Source organism: Neolamprologus multifasciatus, chromosome 20 (genome assembly GCF_963576455.1).
Source record: "Neolamprologus multifasciatus chromosome 20, fNeoMul1.2, whole genome shotgun sequence".
Taxonomy (NCBI): Eukaryota; Metazoa; Chordata; class Actinopteri; order Cichliformes; family Cichlidae; genus Neolamprologus; species Neolamprologus multifasciatus.
In genome coordinates, this window is record NC_140458.1 from 29,231,009 (window position 1) to 29,253,047 (window position 22,039).

A 22,039-nucleotide genomic window follows, 5' to 3' on the forward strand; every position below is an offset into this window, starting at 1 on the left:
ACACACTAATCATTGTATATTTGTGAGTACAATATAATTTTGAACAAATCTGAATTAAATTCTTTAAATATCATGAAGAAAGTGTATTAATTTATAACCTACAGTCTCCGCTACGGCAGGGGGCGTAGGAGGCGGTGTGCAGTCAGCAATAAAACACATAGAAGAAGAGGATGACTATAGGTCACGTGAAGCGAGCTACTTTACAGTAGTGGCTCAGCGTTTTACTGCAAAGGTCTTAGGAACACTTCTGCTACGAGTTATAGTTTTTTTTTAGTTTTGGTAATTCATTTCGTTGAATTAAAGGGTAAAAGGGTAGAGTTATACTAAAACAGAATTTTGTAAAATATTTGTCTTACAGCTATAAATCGCGGATTTGTGGTGTTTTGCATATTTCGGTGCTAGTTAACCACGGTTAGCTCGTTAGCTAACGCCAACATGAACATGGACAACTTAAATCAGTCTGTAACAACAGGAGTGCCTTCTACCACATCGTCAACGGCAAGTAATTGCATTGCCAATGATAATACGACAACCAGCGTGAGCAGCATCCCGTCGGTCACAAGTAATGGTAACGTAACGTGGCTTTGTTATTGTCTTTGTTATTATTCTGAGAGCATTTGATGATTTCATCTCGCTCTGGAAGTCGGAATTTTCCACGATGTGCATTGACTATTGTCAACATTACCAAGCCTGACTGAGAAAAACGCGTACTAACCTGGCTGCCGTCTTACACTAAAGTGATTTAAACATATTTATTACAAAACCTACCAAGTACCATGTTTCAGGTTAAGTCCGTATCACTAACTTAACCACTGTAGCAATTTTTAGATTGTTAGTACAGTACTTTGCAAAAGTCTCAAGCCATCCATGATTTCTTTGTATTTTGCCAGGGAAGATTGGAAATGGGTACAGTGTATTGAAAAAATGTTAGTATATAGCACAAACTCTAAGGTAAATAGCACAAACTTTAAGGTAAAAACAGAGTTTGTGCAATTCTCACAAGCTTGAAAATAAAGTGAATATTTGGTATGATCACCTTTATTATTTAAAAGAGCTTGAATTCTCTCAGGCAAGCTTTCTTGTAGATTCTTTAAGTCGTCACAGAAATTTGATTCTATTTATCTGACTGTTGAGATATGTTTTATCACTCATTCAAGTAACGTCTTCAGTTTCAGCTGACTGTGGGGTCCCCAACCTTGTAAACATTACATTTGCATAAAGACTGAAACTAACACAACTGACTAACTGTTAGGTCAGTTTCCTGATTACTAATATAGAAATTGTCATGATCATTAATTAATGGCCATGGGTACCGTTCAGTGAGAGTTGGGGAACTGGTGCAGTCACAGCATTGTGAGATGGTGAAAGACCCTTAGGCCCCATCCTTATGATAGATTTGATTTTTATGTAAAAATGGGAGACTACTTCTCCAAGTAGTCTTTAGCAATAGTTTTCCAGGCTTCTTGAAGGACATCTAAAGCTTCTTTGGATGTTGGCTGCCTTTTGCTATGTTGTCTGTCAAGGTGGTCCAACTATTCTTCAGTAAAGTTGAAGTTTGTTCTTTGGGATCCCGATCCATGAGTGGTAGTGCTTAATTGTATATTTTTCTTTCCAGGTATTTTTTAATGCATTAGCAGTATGTTTGGCGTCATTGTCATGCTGAAAGATGAAACTGTGTCCAAATAGTATTTTGTGGTGGATATCAAAATCTGACCCTATTCATGTGTTTATAATTTAATCAAGTTTACCTAAATCCTCAACACCACTGGCCAAATAACCAAGCGGCACAGCTACACTCTTTTGATGATACAAATGTTCACATTTTGGACTGACAAAACAGATGGTTTGAAAGAGAAGTAAAATAGGCCATCTTTGCCCAGTGTCAACAAACATCACTGAACACAGGCCGCCACCTTCAATGCTATCTTGAGATCCCTTTCCAGACACTTCAACCCTTGCCTCGGGTAACCTCAATAGGTCATGATAGGGAGGGGCAAGGTCTCACTGCAATTTCACTTGAAACCTCTGGTTTAATGACTCATTCCCTTTTTTAACTCCTTGGCTCATGTCATGTCACACATGATTAATAGTAGGTCAACAACTATCTCCAAAGGTGACATTCTGCACTAGGGCTTAAATATCTGGGACTCTCCACCTTCGTTATTTGAACTGAAGAAGCTTTTGGATAAGACGTGAAACGTCTTCACAAACTTAAAGAAGTCCAGTTGGCCTCTTTTTGCCTACTTTTCCAGAGGGGTAAAGCCACCCTTTTTCCAAGCATTTGATAGACCCTTCTTGATGTCTCTTTTTATAGCTTCGTCCTCATCGGCTGTGGTGACACCGTCTGCAGACACATCTGTTTCCAATGGAGTGTATGTTCCTGGTGGCATCACCAATGGAGATGTGAAGCCTGCTGTTTCCACCACGCCACTGGCTGATTTCCTCATGCAGCTGGAAGAGTACACTCCCACGGTAAGTCAGTTAGCCCTGCTACATCATATCTTCTCATGTTTTTGACAGTAATGTTTCTTAATCAGTGCTTGATTGGCATATGTCCCCCCCATCAGATTCCTGATGCAGTCACAGGTTACTACCTCAACCGGGCTGGCTTTGAGGCTTCTGATCCAAGGATGTGAGTACACTCAATTCGGGTCTAATGTCATGGACTTGTCAGTTTAGACATTAAATACAGCAAAAAGGCTCCACCTGTGCATGTGTCCTTTAAGTAGACTGGGAAATTGTATACTAGGAACAGCTTTGTGTCTGTCAGTGTGCACGCATGGAGGAGTACATAATCCTGATATGAGTGTGACTAATAAAACAAACAGCACAAATCATAAGGCTGCTCAGTTGGTACATTCAGAGGTTTGATTGATAGCCACCAATTTACTTAACAAACCTATGACTTAAAAGCCTTTTATATAATATGAGTTCACCATTACAAACCCGAGTTCAAGCCACTGAATGAGTCGGAAATTAATGTAATCTGGCATTGGGAACATGTTGAAGTCACAAATAGATGACTATATTGTCAAATATTTCTATGCTCCTGCTTAATTTAAAGAATTTCCCAATGGTATACAGCATTTCTTATCTTAATACTGTATTAGTTAGGTAGCACTGTGCTTTCTGATATTAAAGGGGGTGTTGGCTGATTAGATTTGCTTAAAACAAACTGGCTTTAACCTTTTAACCAAAATGCAACATCTCTAACCTTGTAAGACTCTTTAATGTCAGCTTTGTGGTCACTCCGAACAAGATCAGAGAAAATCTGAGGTTTATGTGTGTGGTGTTTTTCAAAGTAAGGATACAGGTGGGCTGTAAACCATTAAGGGAAGAAGTCATTAATTATTTTCTTTTTTCCATGCATAGAATTCGTTTGATCTCCCTCGCATCTCAGAAGTTTATCTCAGACATTGCCAATGATGCGCTGCAGTACTGCAAAATGAAAGGCACTGCCTCAGGAAGCTCAAGAAGTAAGACAAAGGTAAGCTTGTCTAATTTTAACAGGCAATTTAAATATGATGTACAATATTTAGAGAGCGCTGTGTGAGTGTTGCTAGAAGAGGAAGGTTTCATCTGCTTTCAGTTATTTTTGCTCCTGATAATTTTCTTCCTCCTCCCGTGTATAGGATAAGAAGTACACATTGACTATGGAGGACCTGACTCCTGCCCTCGCAGAATATGGTGTGAATGTGAAGAAACCTTATTACTTTACATAAAACAATTTCTTTAGAGCTTTTTGCTATTGCTAGTACTTATATGCCTGCTTGCACAGCAGAGTTTGTGACAACCTGTATTGCTATTTTTTTTTTTCTCACCTTGAGTTAGAACAACTTTGAGAAATCTTTGCAGTCAATTTGCATTTGGTCATTTGTTTTGTGGCGCAGTCTTTGCAATTTGTTAATTTGTAAAAATGTTGTTTTATTGTGAAAATAAAACCTTTAACAGAAACATTTTCCCACAAAGGTGTCAAAATTATAAAGCTAATCTTTTCTGTATGACTTTTGTTCCTCTGCCTTACAGTTCAAATTTCTCCAAATGTATTTTGCTGGATTCAGATCAGAGACATACTTTGTCATAACTTTCTCCTTTTTCTTCTTTAAAACAACTTTGGTACCGTAATTGTCAGTCTGTCTGGGATCATTTTCGTTTTGGAAACTTCCCCACTTCCAAAGCTTCTTCAGACTGGGAGCCTGTCTTAAAATATTGTCTGAACTACAGTCATGCAGCTACATCTCTATACATCCTGGCCGACACAGTTCCTCTTAGCCCTTGCTAGATCCACATGAAACCTACTGCACCCATCAGACAATGCTTTGTTTTTTGGTGAAGGTTAGATGATCAGTTTTCCTGGACTTTTGTGAACAGTTATATATTAAAAAAAAAAAAATAATAAAATAAAATTTATTTATATATATATATATATATATATATATATATATATATATATATATATATATATATATATATATATATATATATATATATATATATATATATATATATATAAAATAAATTATTTTATTTTATTTTTTTTATGGATGCGGCCCATGACACCCCCAACATTTTCATTTTGCATTGTATAATTAGTCTAACTTGAAAATTTCACGTGTGAAAGATTTTTGCTGCTGTATTTATAAGCATAGATTTGAGATTAGAGATGGTATAGATTTTAATAAAAGAAAAAAACTAAGTGCCACACCTTTACCTTACCAGTTGATACACACTTAATGAATTTGATATGGAAATGACTACTAAATAGTACTAAATGCAGTAATTTCGTTGAAAGTTTTTTAGGTAGAAGTAAAGACAAATTCAGCCTTTTGTTGTTGTTTTTTTAACTGTTCATTTGTTACGCTGCTATCAGTAGGCACGTCGCCATGATCATTTATTTCCATACAATCGCGCTTTTGGTGACGAAAGTCTTTTGTCCGCAGAAGGGATCTGTAGCACGTCTCTCGCGAGACGCCGTAGTTCCGACAGCGCCGATCGTGGTTCAAATGATTGCTGTGTAAATAGCGTAAACGTTGCATTTTGTTGTCTCAGAAAGCGGGTAAATCAGGACAATGTCGATTCAAGCCTCAAACCCCAACAACCCGGTTGTGTTCTTCGACATTACCATTGGAGGGCAGGTGAGTAGCATCATAAAGACACTTTGAAGCTAACCGGGCAACGTTACCGCGTCACATCAGTGGCAACAATAAAGTTCATAGTCTGGTTAAACCCTGTTAAACGAGCTTGTTGTAAAACATACACACCTGATGTACATTATATACAATAAGGCTGGCAAAACCTTTATAATCCTTTTCATTACATACGGGTGAGTTTGTTGAACTAATGTTGACGCGGACAGAGAAAGCACGTTGACTTCAAATCGAAGATATCGCGATGTTGTTCAAAAGAATAACCCTCGCAACTAAATGCATATAAGTATGGTACGATAAATTTGTTATGTGACTGTTATTCATCTATTGACACCGTGGAAAAAGCTGCATTTGGAAAAATGACTTTTTGAAAACTTTAGATATGTCTCTCACACGCACACTTATATAGACTTGGTGTGTATATAAACTTGGGGATTATCCTGTAACAATGCTTCTTGGCCTATTTATTTTCACTTAAATGGTACCACATTTGTGATTTGAGAAGGAGAATTGTGTATGTGGGTTGTGCCCATTAAAATCTTTTCCAATGCCAAATATCTTATTTGCGTTTCACTTTTATTTAGTGTCATTTATCAGATTGGATGATTAAAGACCCATGGATGATTAATGATTAAAGTGTATGGGAAGACCCATACACAGCCACACCAACCTGGCACCTCCACCTCATGGTGGTCACATACTGTTATGCTATGGTGACAGGTAAGGAAACGGTCTTCGTGTGGTCTTGTTGCCCTCAGATGCACACTTCGCCACACTTCTCTGTCATCCCCCGTTATACGGATCTTGGCCTTCAACTTGATGGTAGGGGGCTAGGGCTCACTCCAAGCATTGCTTGTTTTGCAGAACACCATCTTGAAGTTGCCATATCTAGAGCAGTCAAACACAGCATGCTTGGAAAAGACAACATCTGATCACTGTTCTTGCTTATGGGTGCTTCTAATCATTTGCCCATGGCACCTGAGTGCCAGCACCTCCTTTACCTGAGAATCAAAACTAGAATCAATAGCAGAATAAGCTGTTTGGCATTGAAAAAGAAGACATACTCTACCTGCTGCTCAACCCACAAAAGCATTTTCCTTATAGATGTGGCACCATTTAAGGGCAAATAAACAGGATTTCTGACAGTTTAAGATTTAGTGCCAAAAAACATCGTTACAACAAAGAAGTAATTGACCAATCACAAATATTGTTTGTGCAAAGTTTATATATGTATGCGAGTGTGTGTGTATTGAAATACAAGTATTTGTAAATTAATGTATTTTACTTCTTTCTGCATCAAGTGTTATTGGCATTGCCATTCAAGCTTAAATTATGCGTTAATGAATTTTTAGACAGATTTATTTAATATATTTTTAGAGTTTTAAAAAGAAGTAAATAGTCCTGAAAGTCAATATTATTTTTAGCTTTTTTTCTGTGGTGCTTTATGAGCCTGCCCCTTAATAACTAATAGGTGGAAATTTGATCCCATGAGCTCCTTTAAAGACACCGCCCCCAGTTGCATAATGAAGCAGGAACAATGTAAAAAGAAATTAGAGAAAAGATAAAAAGACAAAAGCTATTTAAAACAGAGAGACCAAGATTTATTTTCTATGTTTATCTTTAATTTTTCATTTTGGTTAATGATGGTTTATTGTCTCAGACTCTCGCATTGATTAGCCATATTTTTTTTCTTTTTTTAATGAAAGTGACAAAAGTTCCCTTTAACATTAAAAATGAACCCCTATTATCATAACTTGCCTTTGAAAGCATTAAAATAATATACAGACTCTAAGTACCATATTATGTTAACATGTTTGTTAAGTCCTCTTTTTTTTTTAAAATTAATTTTCCTGAATTTTCTAGTTGAAGATTGTTCCATATTTAGGTTTGCTTAAGACTTTGAGAAAAAAATATGTTAGCCTAAGAAAGGAGAATGTCAGTAGTGCTAGTAGCGACTGTTTTTACATAGAATGGTGGTGGTATGAAGTTTGAACTACGTGTACCAGCATATTGTAGTTTTCAGGACACATCTGTCATCTAAAATAATTACAACAAAAGAAAAAAAGTCTTCATGAGACCCCTTTACTCATAATAAACAGCCTTATTATTATGATATGGTTAAGTAAAGAAAAGATGTATTTTAGTTACAGCCAATTACAAAATGCCACTGTGAGGTCAGTGTTGGTGTTGCAGTGCGTTCAGTTGTGTTATCTCAGCTTCGTCAGCAGATGGCGTCAGTGTCGGATTAAAAGCTTAGTTTTAAGTCAAGTTTATTCTCCAACTTGGAAATAACATATGATGGAAAAAAAGATTACATCCATTGTAGCTGCTGATCATATTTAATGATGTTCATGAACACCCAGAAGAAACTTTGTACCTTTTTGATTTGTACAAAACAGTCAAGCAGTATGAGTGGTAAGAGGAAAAAGAAGGTATTGTAAAATAAAATTTTATGATGCTACCTGATTCTAACAGAAGAAGGAATACATTTGAATCAGTCATTCAGTCATAGCATCAGGTGTGTAACTTAGAGTAGAGTAGACATTTACTGCAGCATTGATACAGGTGAAACTTTCTTAGTGGCTCATCACATCACGTTTCTTGTAGTGTAGACCAGGGGTGAATTGCCATTCATACTACACCAATTTACTAATAGATAAAGAAGAGAAAAAATTACAATTACAACAACTATTACGAAGGGGCCACGGTTACATAAAATAAAAAAGAAACAAAAGACTCCAAATACAAAACCCCAAAAAAACCCAATAAACCAAGAAGCAATCATTGTGGAAACCGTCACCAAGGCAGCTCACACTCAGTATTTACTTTTATTAGAATAGTATTGTATTTTGTGTAATATATTATTATTTATTTTTTTTATTCTTTTTTTTTTTAAATTTATAAAGTACTTGCTTTAAAACATAGTATAGTAAATATAATATAAACTTATGGTAACCGATATCGCTTATGCTGGCAATGCAAACAGTGGCTGTAAGATATTTTAAACGTTTATTTTATGTTGCACATCACGACTTTAACAGTCATAGTTTCTAAGTTATAAGTTTGTTTGGCAATTTTTGACCAATAAAACATTAAGCTGACCTTGAATAGCTTGGTGGATATAAGTCAGATTTGAATAGATTGTTAATAGGACCTCGTTCTAGACCCACACAAAGTTTGTTATTCAAAGCTTTTTCAGCCAGTGTGTTTAAAGACAGAATGATGCTCACACACACAAACATTATCAAAAACCTAGATGGGGGTAAAAATGACACTGTCTTTGAATTAACATAAACTCTCTTTATAATTACAGGACAGTCTGACCAATGAGCTGCCAAAACCCTTTCTGTAATGTTATACATTTCTTACACTTTAAGTCCAGCTGTGTTGACAGATTTATTTTATTTACTACAGCAATATTTCTTTATCATATAGAAAAACTTGTCCCATGTATAGGGATTCGATGTACTTAGCATCAAAGTCTGCTGTATGTGGCCCACATTGTACAATGCGTTTGACTTTCCATCTAGGCTTGTGATGTCTGTTACTTTCAGGTTTTTTCTTACACATTGTAAGTATTTCTCTTCTCTCTTGATGGGTTGAGCTCAGGAACCATCAGCTCGGGTTGCATTTCTGTGCTTATATGCCAGTAAATGTGCCATGAGCACAGATTTTCTGGTAAATTGGTGTGTGGCCCTAGAGTCTTGCTCTTTACCCAGAATAGCACACCCAGCAGTAAACTGTTGGTGCATTCCAGCCACAACAGGTTAACAGAGATGTATGCAGGTACTCCAAGGCCAAAAACCAAACAGGCCAGAGACACAGCAAGAAAAGGCATCCAGAATGTGGCAAAGCCCAGTATTAGACTGATCCAGAGAGGCGGTCGATGGTGTGTGTGTGTGTGTGTCAGGTAACTCTTTTCATCACCTTTTGTCTCTGGGCAGAGGGTTGAAGTGAGTAGCAAGTTGTTCCCCACCTTCTCTTGTTCTTCCTCTGCTTCACAGAACTTGTCAGCATCTCGTACCCACTGGGGAATATGTGAGCAAAATGGTAGCAGTGCTAAAAGGATTGCAGTGAAAATCCCAGCAATGAAGTTGATTACCAGTTTTGACTCCTCCACTTCACACACCAGAGCTTTCTTCAACCTTTTGCCGCAACTCATATCCATCAGTTTAACATCAGCATGGCTAAAAGAGAACATAAAAGCTAGCAGCCACACGAGAAGTGTCAGGAGTATATTTCCGAGGGTTTTTAAGAAGGCTCTGCCGTTGCTAAGAGCTTTGTCTCTTAAGAGGTAGTCCATTAAACTCAGGCATATCATGGGCAGTGGTAATGCTGCATATGTTGTTGAGGCATTAGTCAAAATGAGGCAGGGTGTAAGTGAGTGGACAGGACCCCGTAACCACAAAGCTGCCATTAAAATGGTCATCACCCAGTCAGCCAGTATGATGGACAGGCTGCACACACTCATAAAGACAGTGTACCGTTTTTGACACCATAAATAAAAGATCACTGTTTCCAGGCCTGCTTTGGAAAGTAAAAGTGAAACATACTTTCCAGTGTTGTCTGTGTGACTGGCAGACATGCCCTCCCATTCATGTATAATGGCCAGCATTCTGAAAGTGTGGCTTGTGTCAAACAAAGATGGCAACTCTGGCAGCATTTGACTTGGACTGCAGTGTTCAGATGTTCCAGGAAATTCTGTGAAAGACAGCAGAAATTGTATAGACATAATGAAAGCTTATACGGGAGAAAACCCCCCACAAAATAGCTTTTAGCTGTGAGTGCAAGGTGAGAAACCACCTATTTTCTGACTCTTCTAGGGCTTTTGTTCTAGGGCTACAGCTATTGATTATTGTAGTTATTGAGTATTCTATCAATTAATCAAGTCATCTGATAAGAAGTACTTTTGCCTTTATTAATGAACAATCGTAAATATTCACAAGAGAAAAAAACTACTTTGATTTATCTCATTTTGATGTCTTTTTTGTTTGTTTTTTGTTAAGCCTATCATGTCTGCAGGTTTTATAATCAGAATTACAATCTGAATGCGAAGTTGTGACAAACACATTAGCGAGGATTAGAGGACTTACAGAGCTCACCAAGGTGAGCTCTGTAAGTCCTCTATGTGCTCCTCTTGTTTGTTTCTGTTTCTGTTTATTTATTAATTTCTATTAGTTTTCTGTTATTATTCTGGGGGGGGGGGGGGGGGACAGAAACGGGGAGAAAATATAATAAAAGATAAATATAAAAATAAAGTAACATGGTAGTTAACAAAAAAGGAAAAACATTTTTTTTTCATGCCATTGTATTTTTACTTATTTATCACAACCTAAACCACACACTTGGTATTTGGCAGGGGCGGCTGTGATGTCTGCCTTTTACTAACCAGCAAGCCTACTGTCTTAAGCCCATGCTGCCCCTAGATAGCACAACAGCAGAAATGATGACAATGCTGTCAGTTTAACGCAAAGAGTTGCGGTCGTTAGCGAGACGGTGAGCTCACGTGGAATGAATGAAAACATTTTTCTGCCTTGCAAAGCAGCAGGGCTTGTTCCTGTAATCACCATTACACCTTTACTAGGAAAAAGCTGGTGGGACTCTTTTCTGAAACCACCCGATAAACAAGTTTCAGCATGAATAAAAGCGAACTTCGCCACTCCCGTCCGCTGCTTTCTTCAGTTAAAATCTACAGTAGAGCTACAGAACATAAAATAAAATATGGAGATGAACTGTAAAGTTAGTTTGATATAATCTTTAAACCAGGAAGCTTGCTGAAGGCTTTTGGCAGCTGTTCTACTTTATATGGCAGCAATACCTGCAACAACCAGTGTGAGTCTAAAGGGCGTGGAGTTGGATCATATTTATTTCACGGTTTTAGTAGGATTATTTTTCTGGATTATACTAATATAAATATGTAACACACTGAGCCACTGACCCAGTGCTGCTAGGTTGGACACTGAAATATTATTGTTAATTATTAACATCTATAGCATCAAAACTTCAGTTTTGTACAGGAGGAAGAGTTGCATTGAAGCATAGGGCACGCCTCAGTTCTGAGAATGTCGATAAACTTATTTATCTTCATTGCAGTCATGCATATTCATTAGATCGCTGAAACATAGGTTAATGTGCACACATGCATAGAAACACAGACACACCAAGTTTACCAAGTTTGAAAAGATGAATAAAAATACTTGAGAAAAAAATCCTGATTTAGGTTGTCATAATTCATGCATGACAGGGTTAAATAACGATAATTACAATGAAACATGCCATGCATCTATAGTAATATTAAACAACCAGTGGGTGGCAAGGTATGGAGTGACACATCAGTGTCCAATGTAGTGGTTTATGTGCAAGTATACCATCAACACTGACACAAACACAATAAAACAGCCTTTGAGTAGCTGTCCACTGTAGTGACCACTATGCATGAAAGGGTTAATTGAAGGAATAATAGATAGAATAATAAGTAGCTGCAATCTTTCCTGCTACATATGATCTCCTGGTGTAGATGTTAATAATTAATTGTAAAACATATTAAAAAATATTGCCTTCAGGATATTTTATAATTGAGTTACTGAGTAAATTGTTGCAGATCTATTTTATTGAATACCTTTGCTCCTGCCCCTATTCAGATTATCGTTGTATTTCTAAACTTTGATCATTATATGAAGAGGGTATTTTAGAGGGCTGCTTTAAGACTCCACCAAAGGAAATACATATACATTGTATGAATCTTAAGTTCATTAAACTATAAAGATATTTTTGTCCTGCAAGTTATAAAATGTCTTGTTTACATTTCATTTCATTTTAGAAAACATTCTCCTGATAATTACAGTATGCACCGCACTTGTAAAGTCTGAACAGTTAAGGGGTCACAGTGGACTGGAAAACTGCATTCATGTAGCACTATAGATATGTATCATTATCAAATTTGGTGTAGTCGTAGCCTAAAAGCTGTGTTACCCTGCTTACAGGTCGCTAAGACTGAGATGATTACAAACCATACACCCTGAAAATAAATTGGGGTGTATCCGTTTGATGCACTGGTAAATTATTAATATTAAAATATTAGATTAAAAGAGGAAATGAGATACCAAGCAGTGTTAAAAATGAACAAATGCAAAAATTCTCAGTTTCGCTTGATGTGCATCCCAGAAAAAATTGTAAGGGCCTCATTGATTAACGTGACCAGTCTGCTTATCTTGTATGTACCTACATACCTAAGAAAGTGGGAAATCGCTAATGAAAATAAGCATCAGTTGTTATTTTGGTACGGTAAACTCCTTTTATTGTAATTTTAAGACATGCTAAAGTGTTGTATTCAAACTGACCAATCAGTTTGCCACCGCAGAATCACTTCTGCAGAATACAGCACACACATAAACGTTATGTTCCTTTAGATTTAAATCATGTTCTGCCATTGAAGAATCCTGTGTTTGTCATGAGAACGAAATAATAAATGGCTCTGAATTTACCTTTCTATGCTGTGTTATATTAGTCCCGTAAGCTTCAGCAGAGGTGGATAACTCTTGTTCAGTAATGTAAGTCCTGCTTCTGACCTGACTGTTATGAGCAGGTAGGCAACTCTTCATGATCCTGCTTCCCCATTGTTGATGCACACACCTGATGAGGCACGCCTTCTATTTTTTTTTTTCCAAGAACTCCAGCTTGTTTTTCCTCCCACATGTATCATGGAAGTGACGACTTCCTGGTGCATCAATTTGCATGTCCTGCAGCCACGACAACCAGTGAATGCTCACAATGTGTGTTTGAAACTGCTCCCTTTAAATTATTTTGTTTGCCTACACCTCATGTATATCAAGTTACACTCGTTTCTTGGGAATCAAGATCCAGTTAATGGCCGGTTCACAGAAATGTCAACTTATCTGTCTTTGACCACAATAGACTGGTGATTATTCCTGTTGCAAAGTTGATATGTGGACTATGTCAACACTGTAGCCTCGGGTTTGGCTTGATTAGTTTGCTGTGTGGTTTTGTTCTCAGTTTTTGTATTGTTATTATTTTCTTTTACTCCTCCTTATCGGTTAATATAGGTGTGGTGAATTTGCTTGCTGTGGATTGGAAAATTTCAACATTGGTTGTTAGTTAAAGCCTTGGCCTTATGTCTAAGTCGGTGCACTTGAGACCTGGTTTTTCCAAGTAGCATAAATCCCTTGAAATGGAAATAATCTTGGAAAGTTGATACCCTAGTAATAGGATGACAACAAAAGTAGTCCACTGTTAAGAAAAAAAGTTAAAAGCTGTCTTACCTATTGTTGGGTTCAAAACGTCAGGGGAAACCAGACTCCAACAAGGGAAAACCCTTACCAGATAAAATGTGCTGTGCTTGTTTGTTCTTTATCAACACAATTTCTGATTTCATTTCTTTGTCTGGAAACCTTAAGCATACTGTTTTATCTCTTTTTATCTGGCAAGCACAGGACATCCAGAGGCCACTGTGGTTTGTCCACATGGAGTGGAGGACGAGTTGTGCAGTGATGTCATGAGGACAAACCGCTCCTTGTACTCCAAATGTTAGACTGTTCTCTCACACAGACTTGCACACATTGTTGTAACAGTGGGCCACTTACATGAATTCAACAGTATCAGAGAACTGGGCGGAGAGATGGCCACACTCACTTACATGTATATATGTAAATACAAGGCTAAGATGATTTATAGTCCAGTGACGTTTTGCATCAAAATTGTAGCATCTCATTATTTCTATTGTCACACCTGCATGACATCAAAACTGAGACACAGCAGAGCTTGTGTTGTTTAAACAACAGTAGCTATGTTCAACTTCGCCGAATATGTAAAGTGTTCAGCGAAGTCGACACAAATTAAAAGCCAGAAGTAGAAGGTAGAAAGTGTAACTGCAGCTCCCTCTGAAAGGGTGATAGTGAGTGTAACTGGCTAGTCCAGGTTACATTATCATTTAGATAAGAATATCCTGTTTCTGTGTTCTGGTGCCAAATCTCCGCGAGGTATATTCTTTTGTGTGGTTACCCTTTGGTTGGTTAACCAGTAGTTTTCTTTATTGCAGTGTTTATTTTGACATGAAATTTAGATGTAGGTTTGTATATCCTTTTGACTAAAACATTATTTAGTTTAATTCATTAAATTAAACATCTAAATTCTTTGTTTTTGTCTAGTTTTTGTTGCCTAAATGTCATAAGATTTCAGTAGACTAATTATAAACTTGATTCAGTTGACTAAAATATACAGTATAAAAGTTGCAATTTGTCCATGTGTCTGCTCTTCTCTTCCTCCCAAGCACTGACATTTTGTTGTGTTTTCATGACAATTGGGACCACCCCATCAAACTTATTGTCTTGTTTTTGTTTTCTAAAAAAAGTTTGCGAGAACTTTGATAATTCTGTTGATCAATTATTGTTAACTTTGCTTTACTGTTTGACAGGATGTTGGACGGATGAAGTTTGAGGTCTTTGCTGATGTGGTTCCAAAGACAGCTGAGAACTTCCGGTAGAGAACAAGTCACACAATCACAGACTGCTCACAGCCTTATATGATATAATCTTCTTTGTTGTTGTTGTTGTTTGATATACAGTGTGTTCTGTGTTAACAGAAATCAAACTTTAACAGTTTCATAATCTCTTACAGGCAGTTCTGTACTGGAGAGTTCAGGTAAGGCAATGTGTGGTGGATGCATATTTGCAAATACCACATCACCAATCTGTACAGTTATTGACATAACATTCGCATGCTCTTCTTGAAAGCACTTATTAGCAGGGCTGCAGTTATTGATTATTTTAGTGATCGAGTACTCCATCAATTATCAAGTAATCACATAAGAAATACTTTTGTCTTAATAATGAGCATAATATTCTTAAGAGAAAAGCAAAGGTTTTGCGAACTGAACCGCTCATTCGTTTGCCCTGATGCATGCTCAATCATCCGTTTAAGTAAATCCCAAAAAGCTGATTCTGTTCATCTAGACGTAACTTTTTCAGTGGGAGAAATGTTTTGTCACTCATTCAAGTGACTTCTTCAGTCTAAGCTGACTGCAGGTTTCCCCAACCATATAAACAGTACCTTTGCACAATGACTGAAACTAGCCCACTGAATGAACAATGGGCTGTGAGGTCAGTTTCTTGATAACAGTTTTTATTTTATTTTTCAAATTAAAAATTAATAATTATGCAATTTGTTAACAATGTTTGGCAGCCAGTTGCCTCAAAGTACTTTTAGAACTTCCCCTCTGTGAATTTAAACTTTCACCATGAGGGGGCAGCAATGTGCAACGTGCAATCACTAGAAAGGCATGTGATTCAGTGTGAGCACTGGTGCGGCACAGTCCTGCCATATCCAGGAAGCCTCTTATGTCTTTGTAGATATTTATGTCTTTACGTATTTATTTTTGACAGAATATGATGTTTTTGAGCATGTTAAATTGTGACTCTTATTTCTCCCTTTCTTTCTGTGAGGCTCAAGTTAAGGGATTTGTTCGCTTGTGTATTTAGTACAAACCTGTAAGTCATGCATTCAGACATATGCTGAGGCATGCGAAGACATGGCTTCATCACATGAATTATTTATTTTGTATTATTTATAACTTAATTTATTTGTAGTATTCTTCCTAGATTATGCATTGCATTCTGCATATGCAAATTGAGAAACGCTTCTCCCACTGACATTGCTACGTCCGGATGAACAGAATTAACTTTTTGGGGTGCTCATTGGTTTGCATTTTACAAATTCCACTGTATTTTCGGGCTGAAATGTGTGCCTGCATGGTAAGTGTACTAGAGAAGGAGTAAGTATCTGGTGACTGAAGGGAAGAAAAAAGCACATATCAACATTATCAGAACTGAGGTGTGTCCTGTGCTTTGATGCAGTGTTTCCTGCTGCAGAAAACTTTGGGTTACTTGCATAACCCCAGTTCCCAGAATAGCATGGGTGAGATGTCTCACAATGGGATGTGCCTCCCTGAGATGAGCATTTGTCTCATTCCACTCATCTTGATTGGCTGGTGATTGTAACTAGGGGTGGGCGATATAAACGATATACCATAGAAAGGATATAAATTTGGCCAACGATAGAGATTTTGATTATACCGCTCTACCACATGTTGATGATGTCATCAAGCTGCGCCTGTTTGGGTCGAAAGCATCGCAGCGGCTACAACCATTATCGTCTGCAAACTGTGCTGGGCGACAGTCATAGCAAAGAGATGAAGCACTTTTGAAATATGGGGAAAGCCAAAAACTGCGCTTCCTCCACTCCCTAACATTGATTCCTTAATGTTGAATTCTCTCGCAGCTGTTCTATTCCCATGTTGTTGCAGTATGTTAATAACTAACCTTGTATTGTGGATGAAAAATCTCAGTTGTTCTCCTGACTGAAGTTTATAGCATCCTGCTATGCGATTGCATTTGTCCCTAACCACCAGAATTCCTCACGTTAACTTTTATTGAGTGGAAAAAATGTTGGCGTTCATCCTCCAGCTTCACTGTGCTAATGTTATGCTAGCATAGCTGTGTCGCTAGCAATCACATAGCACAACATTATATACCAGGTAGTCCAACTTCAGTAACCCTGCAAACGCCACTGCTGTTTAGTTTTCTGTCTTCATTTATGTTGGAAGTGGTAGCAGAGCTGTACATTTTAATTAGTTTCAAAAATTTCTGTCAGAACATGGTATGAAATGTTTAGGTGGAAACTAGCAGGCTAACTTCCTGTTAAATTCTAACTCCGTTAAATTTAATAAATTCTGTTTTCATGGATGCCTGGATGTTAAACTTACACCTGGTAAAACGCTGATGATTTTAATAAAGATGAAAGAATTTAGACCGTTTTTAACTCTGTGTTTGTTTGACTTTGGGACCTGAAGGCAACAGAGTTTTGTACCAAGATTACTCCGCGAAGCGCCTCACTACGGCAGCCGTAATGCTCTGACAATCCATCAAGCAGTGCAGCTTACCAAAGTTGTACTAAAACATTTTTTAACAGATTTCTGCACGCCCAAATCGGTTCGAGGTCAGTAAGCACAACCAGAATTCATACATAAGGCACAGTCTCGATTTTTGAGAAAATTAAAGGATTAAGGGATAAGTGTGCCTTATAGTGTGGAAAATACGTTGTACAGAAGAAAATAATATATCGCGATATATATCGTTACCGCACGTGCTTCAAATTATACCGTGATATGGATTTTAGGCCATATCGCTCAGCCCTAATTGTAACACCCACATTGGGCAGAACCACCTACCCTTTAGTATCTTACGCTTACGTAGCTGTTATTCAGGATAAGCACCTCTTCTTGCCTTTCCTTAGCAAGAAGGGCTTGTCTATTGAGACATCTTACTCATGTTACTTTGAGAACTTGGGTTACACAAGTAGCCTAGCATTTGTTTTGATGTCTATTATGGAAAACTGAGATTCCAGACTCCCCATAGGCCAGATTGGGCTTCAGTTACACCCTGGTCTGCCCTAGAGCAAACTGAGTGCACGAGGCCAGAAGACAGGCAGTAACTTGGAGTACTCTTTGATAAAATGGCAGGGGAATGTCAGGCCACACTCCTCTTTTTCCTGAGCTGCTCACTTACCTGCTACGCGGGTTGTCCCGGTGGAACTGCTGTCTGAGTTGTGGCTTACCAGCCCTTGTTTTGGGATCTTCAACTGAGTGGGAAGCTGGGTGATTGCCTGAGGAAACGTCTATCATGGGGTCGGAGGTGGTGTCGGCTCAGTTTTCTGGGAAGATTGAGATTGAGACCTCATCCTCCTGCTTCCCAGACTCACATCTATGCCTTATGGAACCCAGAACAGTCCTGAAATGTGGCTTGGATTGTGCAGCGTTGTATGCAAAGACAAATGTCTGTGATCAAAGTGATCTCTTCCCACACATTAGAGTCAGTCCTAGTCGCATTGGCCTTACATAGACCTCTGCTTGGTAAGCAGCTAACATGGAGGTAATTTTCAGTGCTCTTACCGCTAAAGCCGCCACTTTGTAGGCCCTTTCATTCACAATGAAAATCTGGAGCTCCTGGAGGAGCCCGTAGCCAGCCGTGCATGGAGGTGGGCTGCGACTTATCATAGGAAGTGAAAGTAAGCCATGCTTCTCTGTGCCCTCAAAATCCAGGGAAGAAGCCCCATGTTACATGAGTAACTGCTTTGCGCCCTGGTGGCCTGGGGCAATTTCTTCCCTTCATAATGTGATCTGGTGGTCTGAGACCTGGTGTGTGTGTCCGTAATTGAAAATTTGTTGCCACAAACGAAGAGTAGAGCCCCAGTTTCTCTGCTTCCTCTGGCATGAGGGGAAAAAAAGTGTATATCTATGATTGCTGGGATGTTTACAACAAAGGCAATCAGTTAGCTGGTGTGCTAAACTGTAAAAAAAAAAACCCACCTTACTGAAAAGTAAGGCGGGGTTTAGTATGATGCTCGATCAGTGATGAAGTCTCTGGTTCGGGACAGACAACCATAAGGTAGCTAGCGGCCGGTGAGGAAAAGTTAGGAAATCACTCCTGTCTATGGACAGTTAAGATAGCTAGCCTAATGAGGGGTTGAGATATGTTAGCTTTGTACTTTGGGTTGTTGTTCTGTTGAAACAGGTTATCATCAAGGATGACTCTGTACAATGCTGCATTCGTCTTTCCTTCAAACCTGATTAGTCTCCCGGTTTGCCATAACAGTTTTGAGTGTTATGACAAAGGCTGCGAATACTTTTCTTTAGTTTTTTGTTTTTTAAATGGATTTCCAAGAATAATATTTGAAATGGGGCTGTATCATAAGAAAATGTGGAACAAGAGAAAGTGCTGTGAATACTTTCCAGATGTACTATACTTCATGCTGGCCCATTTACTGTAAAAATCTGAATCACAAACATAGACAAATCTACTTCGTTTCAAGGAGACAGTTGACACAGTTTGTACATTAAAGTATTTTACTACTTACTTCATTTTCTTTTCTCACTGACTCCTGTCTTTTTAGGAAAGATGGTGTTCCTATTGGCTACAAAGGTTGCACATTCCACAGGTACTCACATGGTAGCTTGACTTCTGTAGCTTACATTAAACTCTGGTGTTTGACTTATGAAATGTTTACACTACAGCAGCAAAGCTGAGATGATATTCTGCGCTATAGTTACAGAAGAAATGTACTGTGTTAACGAAGGGTCTACGATGACAAGACTAGCACATCTGTTATGTGATTCACAGTGTCATTTAGAAAACTTTTGCAATGCTACACTGCCTCTTCGCATTTTGCAATGACATGCAACTTAAGTAATTTGACTGTGGCGATTGTGTACACTGACTAACAGAAAATGGAAAAGAGCATACATTTGTAATCTGCTGTCTATTACACTTAGACTGTAATACTTTTCATATATTTGTTAACTTTTGTGAGGTTTTCTTTAGCAGAATTGATATTTTCTTTTTCCATTGGTCATTGGCAGGGTGATCAAAGACTTCATGATACAGGGAGGAGACTTTGTAAATGTAAGTACATGGAAGGCTGGATTGACAACACAAATATCCATAGTTTAATGGTTGTCTTTTGACTGTGTCTGGAAGATTTGCACAAACGCTTTGTGAATTTGAGAATTTGTTGATTAAATCTTGCCATGGTAACTATTGACTTGAACTGAGCAGATTTATACCACATTGGTGTTTCCCCCTCTGGTGGTTTTGCAGCGTATTACAACACATTTAAAGTTTCCTAATCTACTGCTTTCTTTATGAGCCCCTACTTACTACTGTATGTACTATTAATCTTTTGTGCAGGGTGATGGAACAGGTATCTGCAGCATCTATAGAGGTCCATTTGCAGATGAAAACTTCAGAATAAAGCATTCTGCTGCCGGTCTTCTTTCAATGGTCCGTGTTTTGATAAATCTACTTACATTTTATCTTGCAGTATAGTGATTGAAAATATTACCAGTTGATTGGGTTAAACTCCTACTGGATGGCTTAATCTCCACGGATACACTTCAGGTAAATCACCCTAACCAAAATGTGTCTGTTTTAATATCGTATCATATTACAGGCAAACAGTGGTCCAGGAACAAATGGATGTCAGTTTTTCATTACCTGCACTAAATGTGACTGGCTAGATGGGAAACATGTTGTGTTTGGTGAGTAAATCAACAGTATTGCATTTTTTTTACTGTATTGTCTGTGTCAGAGTTGAATTGTCTTACTTGTAATTATTACAGGAAAACTGGTTGATGGCTTGCTGGTCATGAGAAAAATTGAGGTAAAAACTTATCTTCCCTATAAATCTACCATATTTGTTTAAACTGACAGATTTGTATTTGTGGTTCTTTTGGTAGGAGTAAAGTGACAGAGACATTGTACACTAAGCTAAAAAATTTCAAAGGGGGAGAATAGCCATGAAAAAAAATTGCTAAAATGTAGCATTACCATTTAAATTTAAGAAATTCTCACAAGGCCCCATCTCTTCTTCCGCTCTCTTTCTGCCCGTTCCTGTCTTCTTTCTGTTGTGCTATCTAATAGAGCCAAAATGCTCAAATAATAATAGTAAAATGAATAAATTCTTACATAAAATTAATTTTTAAATGCCTTTTTTGGAAAATAAATTAACACAACCCAATAAAATGTTGACTTTTGTAAACACTCATCACTTAACATCTGTGATGTTTAAGGCTTCAAGATCTTTTTTAAAGCAGATATCCAGCCTAATACTAACACCTACAGTTTAATCGTTTATAACGTAATATTTATGTAACAAATAATTAAACCTGTAACTCGTACAAGTCCATATAAATCACCATAGTTGGATGTAGTGCTTAGATTACAGCTTTAGAGTGGCATTTTTGTTCTAAACGTGTGTCACTTTCTTCCTACAGAATGTTCCAACAGGGCCCAACAACAAGCCTAAACTCCCCATCGTCATTGCACAGTGTGGAGAGATGTGAGCCGACATGTGCTAAACACCATGCCAACATTACACAGCCTCTGTATACTTTTAATGTCTTAATTGTGACTTGTTACTCTTCAGAAAACATTAACACACTGATTCCTACAATGACCAGTAGTGGACATTGATGTATTTATTTGGTTTCAGACTGCATTTGTTTTAAATTCATTGCTTCATTGCTGTTGTTTTGTCAAGTCCAAATTAAGACAGTTTGTGTACCTTTTTTCTTTTTTTAATTGAACAAAGAATTGGATGGTGGTCATACTTTGTATTATTTCCAATCAATAAATTTCTGTACATTTTTATAAATGCTGCAGATTTTTTTTTATATCAAATTATTCAAAAGGATTTCATTAAGTGTCAAAGGGTGTCAAATGTTGCAATACTGACCATTGGATATAGTCTAGAAAGTAGTGAAAGCCAACTATAAATAGTCCCTCTAATAATAATTCAATAATTCACATCTGTAATAATCAGATTTACCTGATGATTAAACTTGATCAACTTAATGTGTGTTTGAGAAACTGTAGCAGTGTCCAAACTTTGAAAGAACACTGTGTACCCAGAGTAATCTGAGCTGCTTTGGTAAGTGTTACTAGCTCTGTTTCCTTATAGTGCCTTTGATTAAAAATTGATCTTAACCTCAAAGTTATGGAGGAAATGAGAGGACCACTTTACAGTGAAACACATCTTCCATGGCAAGCACTCCAGTGCCAAGCACTCGTCTGCTGAACTTATGGCTACCTCTTCTATCTCAGCCATCTATACAGATCTAAGCCTCCACAGACCCCCTCCCCCATCCATGCTCTCCCTCCTCGGCCTTGGACATCGTTCCCTTGGCATAAAAGAAGCTTTTCAGATGGAGACGCTGTTCTTATGGAGGCAGGAAGGAGGCCTTTTTTCCCCCATTTTTTTTTGAAAGGGGGATCTCTGTTGGGAAGCTTTCTGGGGTCATTGCTAAAGCCCATCTTTGTGTATGG

General features: G+C 37.8%; 3 protein-coding genes across 5 annotated transcripts; 2 read left to right on the plus strand and 1 right to left on the minus strand.

Annotated features, from left to right (window-relative positions):
- Nucleotides 1-162: 162 nt before the first annotated feature.
- On the plus strand, nucleotides 163-3,956 carry taf10 (TAF10 RNA polymerase II, TATA box binding protein (TBP)-associated factor). 2 transcript variants are annotated; one of them, XM_085146449.1, is made up of 5 exons: nucleotides 163-562; nucleotides 2,315-2,472; nucleotides 2,568-2,632; nucleotides 3,373-3,487; nucleotides 3,633-3,956. In XM_085146449.1, exons 1-5 carry the CDS (start codon nucleotides 436-438, stop codon nucleotides 3,720-3,722), a joined length of 555 nt encoding a protein of 184 aa, XP_085002575.1. In that variant the 5' UTR covers nucleotides 163-435; the 3' UTR covers nucleotides 3,723-3,956. The 2 variants fall into 2 exon arrangements, with proteins under 2 accessions (XP_085002575.1, XP_085002574.1); XM_085146448.1 differs by having other exon boundaries at nucleotides 165-568.
- An 898-nt stretch (nucleotides 3,957-4,854) lies between these two features.
- On the plus strand, nucleotides 4,855-21,365 carry ppih (peptidylprolyl isomerase H (cyclophilin H)). The gene is made up of 9 exons (XM_085145461.1): nucleotides 4,855-5,135; nucleotides 14,578-14,642; nucleotides 14,781-14,804; nucleotides 19,110-19,154; nucleotides 19,576-19,618; nucleotides 19,904-19,996; nucleotides 20,166-20,253; nucleotides 20,335-20,375; nucleotides 20,989-21,365. The coding sequence occupies exons 1-9, from the start codon at nucleotides 5,070-5,072 to the stop codon at nucleotides 21,055-21,057; spliced, it is 534 nt and encodes a 177-aa protein (XP_085001587.1). The 5' UTR covers nucleotides 4,855-5,069; the 3' UTR covers nucleotides 21,058-21,365.
- On the minus strand, nucleotides 7,459-14,044 carry LOC146495197 (uncharacterized). 2 transcript variants are annotated; one of them, XM_085145456.1, is made up of 2 exons: nucleotides 13,427-14,044; nucleotides 7,459-9,848 (listed from the first exon to the last, which is right to left on the minus strand). In XM_085145456.1, the coding sequence occupies exon 2, from the start codon at nucleotides 9,808-9,810 to the stop codon at nucleotides 8,710-8,712; it is 1,101 nt and encodes a 366-aa protein (XP_085001582.1). In that variant the 5' UTR covers nucleotides 9,811-9,848; nucleotides 13,427-14,044; the 3' UTR covers nucleotides 7,459-8,709. The 2 variants fall into 2 exon arrangements, with proteins under 2 accessions (XP_085001582.1, XP_085001581.1); XM_085145455.1 differs by having other exon boundaries at nucleotides 12,632-14,039.
- Nucleotides 21,366-22,039: the final 674 nt, after the last annotated feature.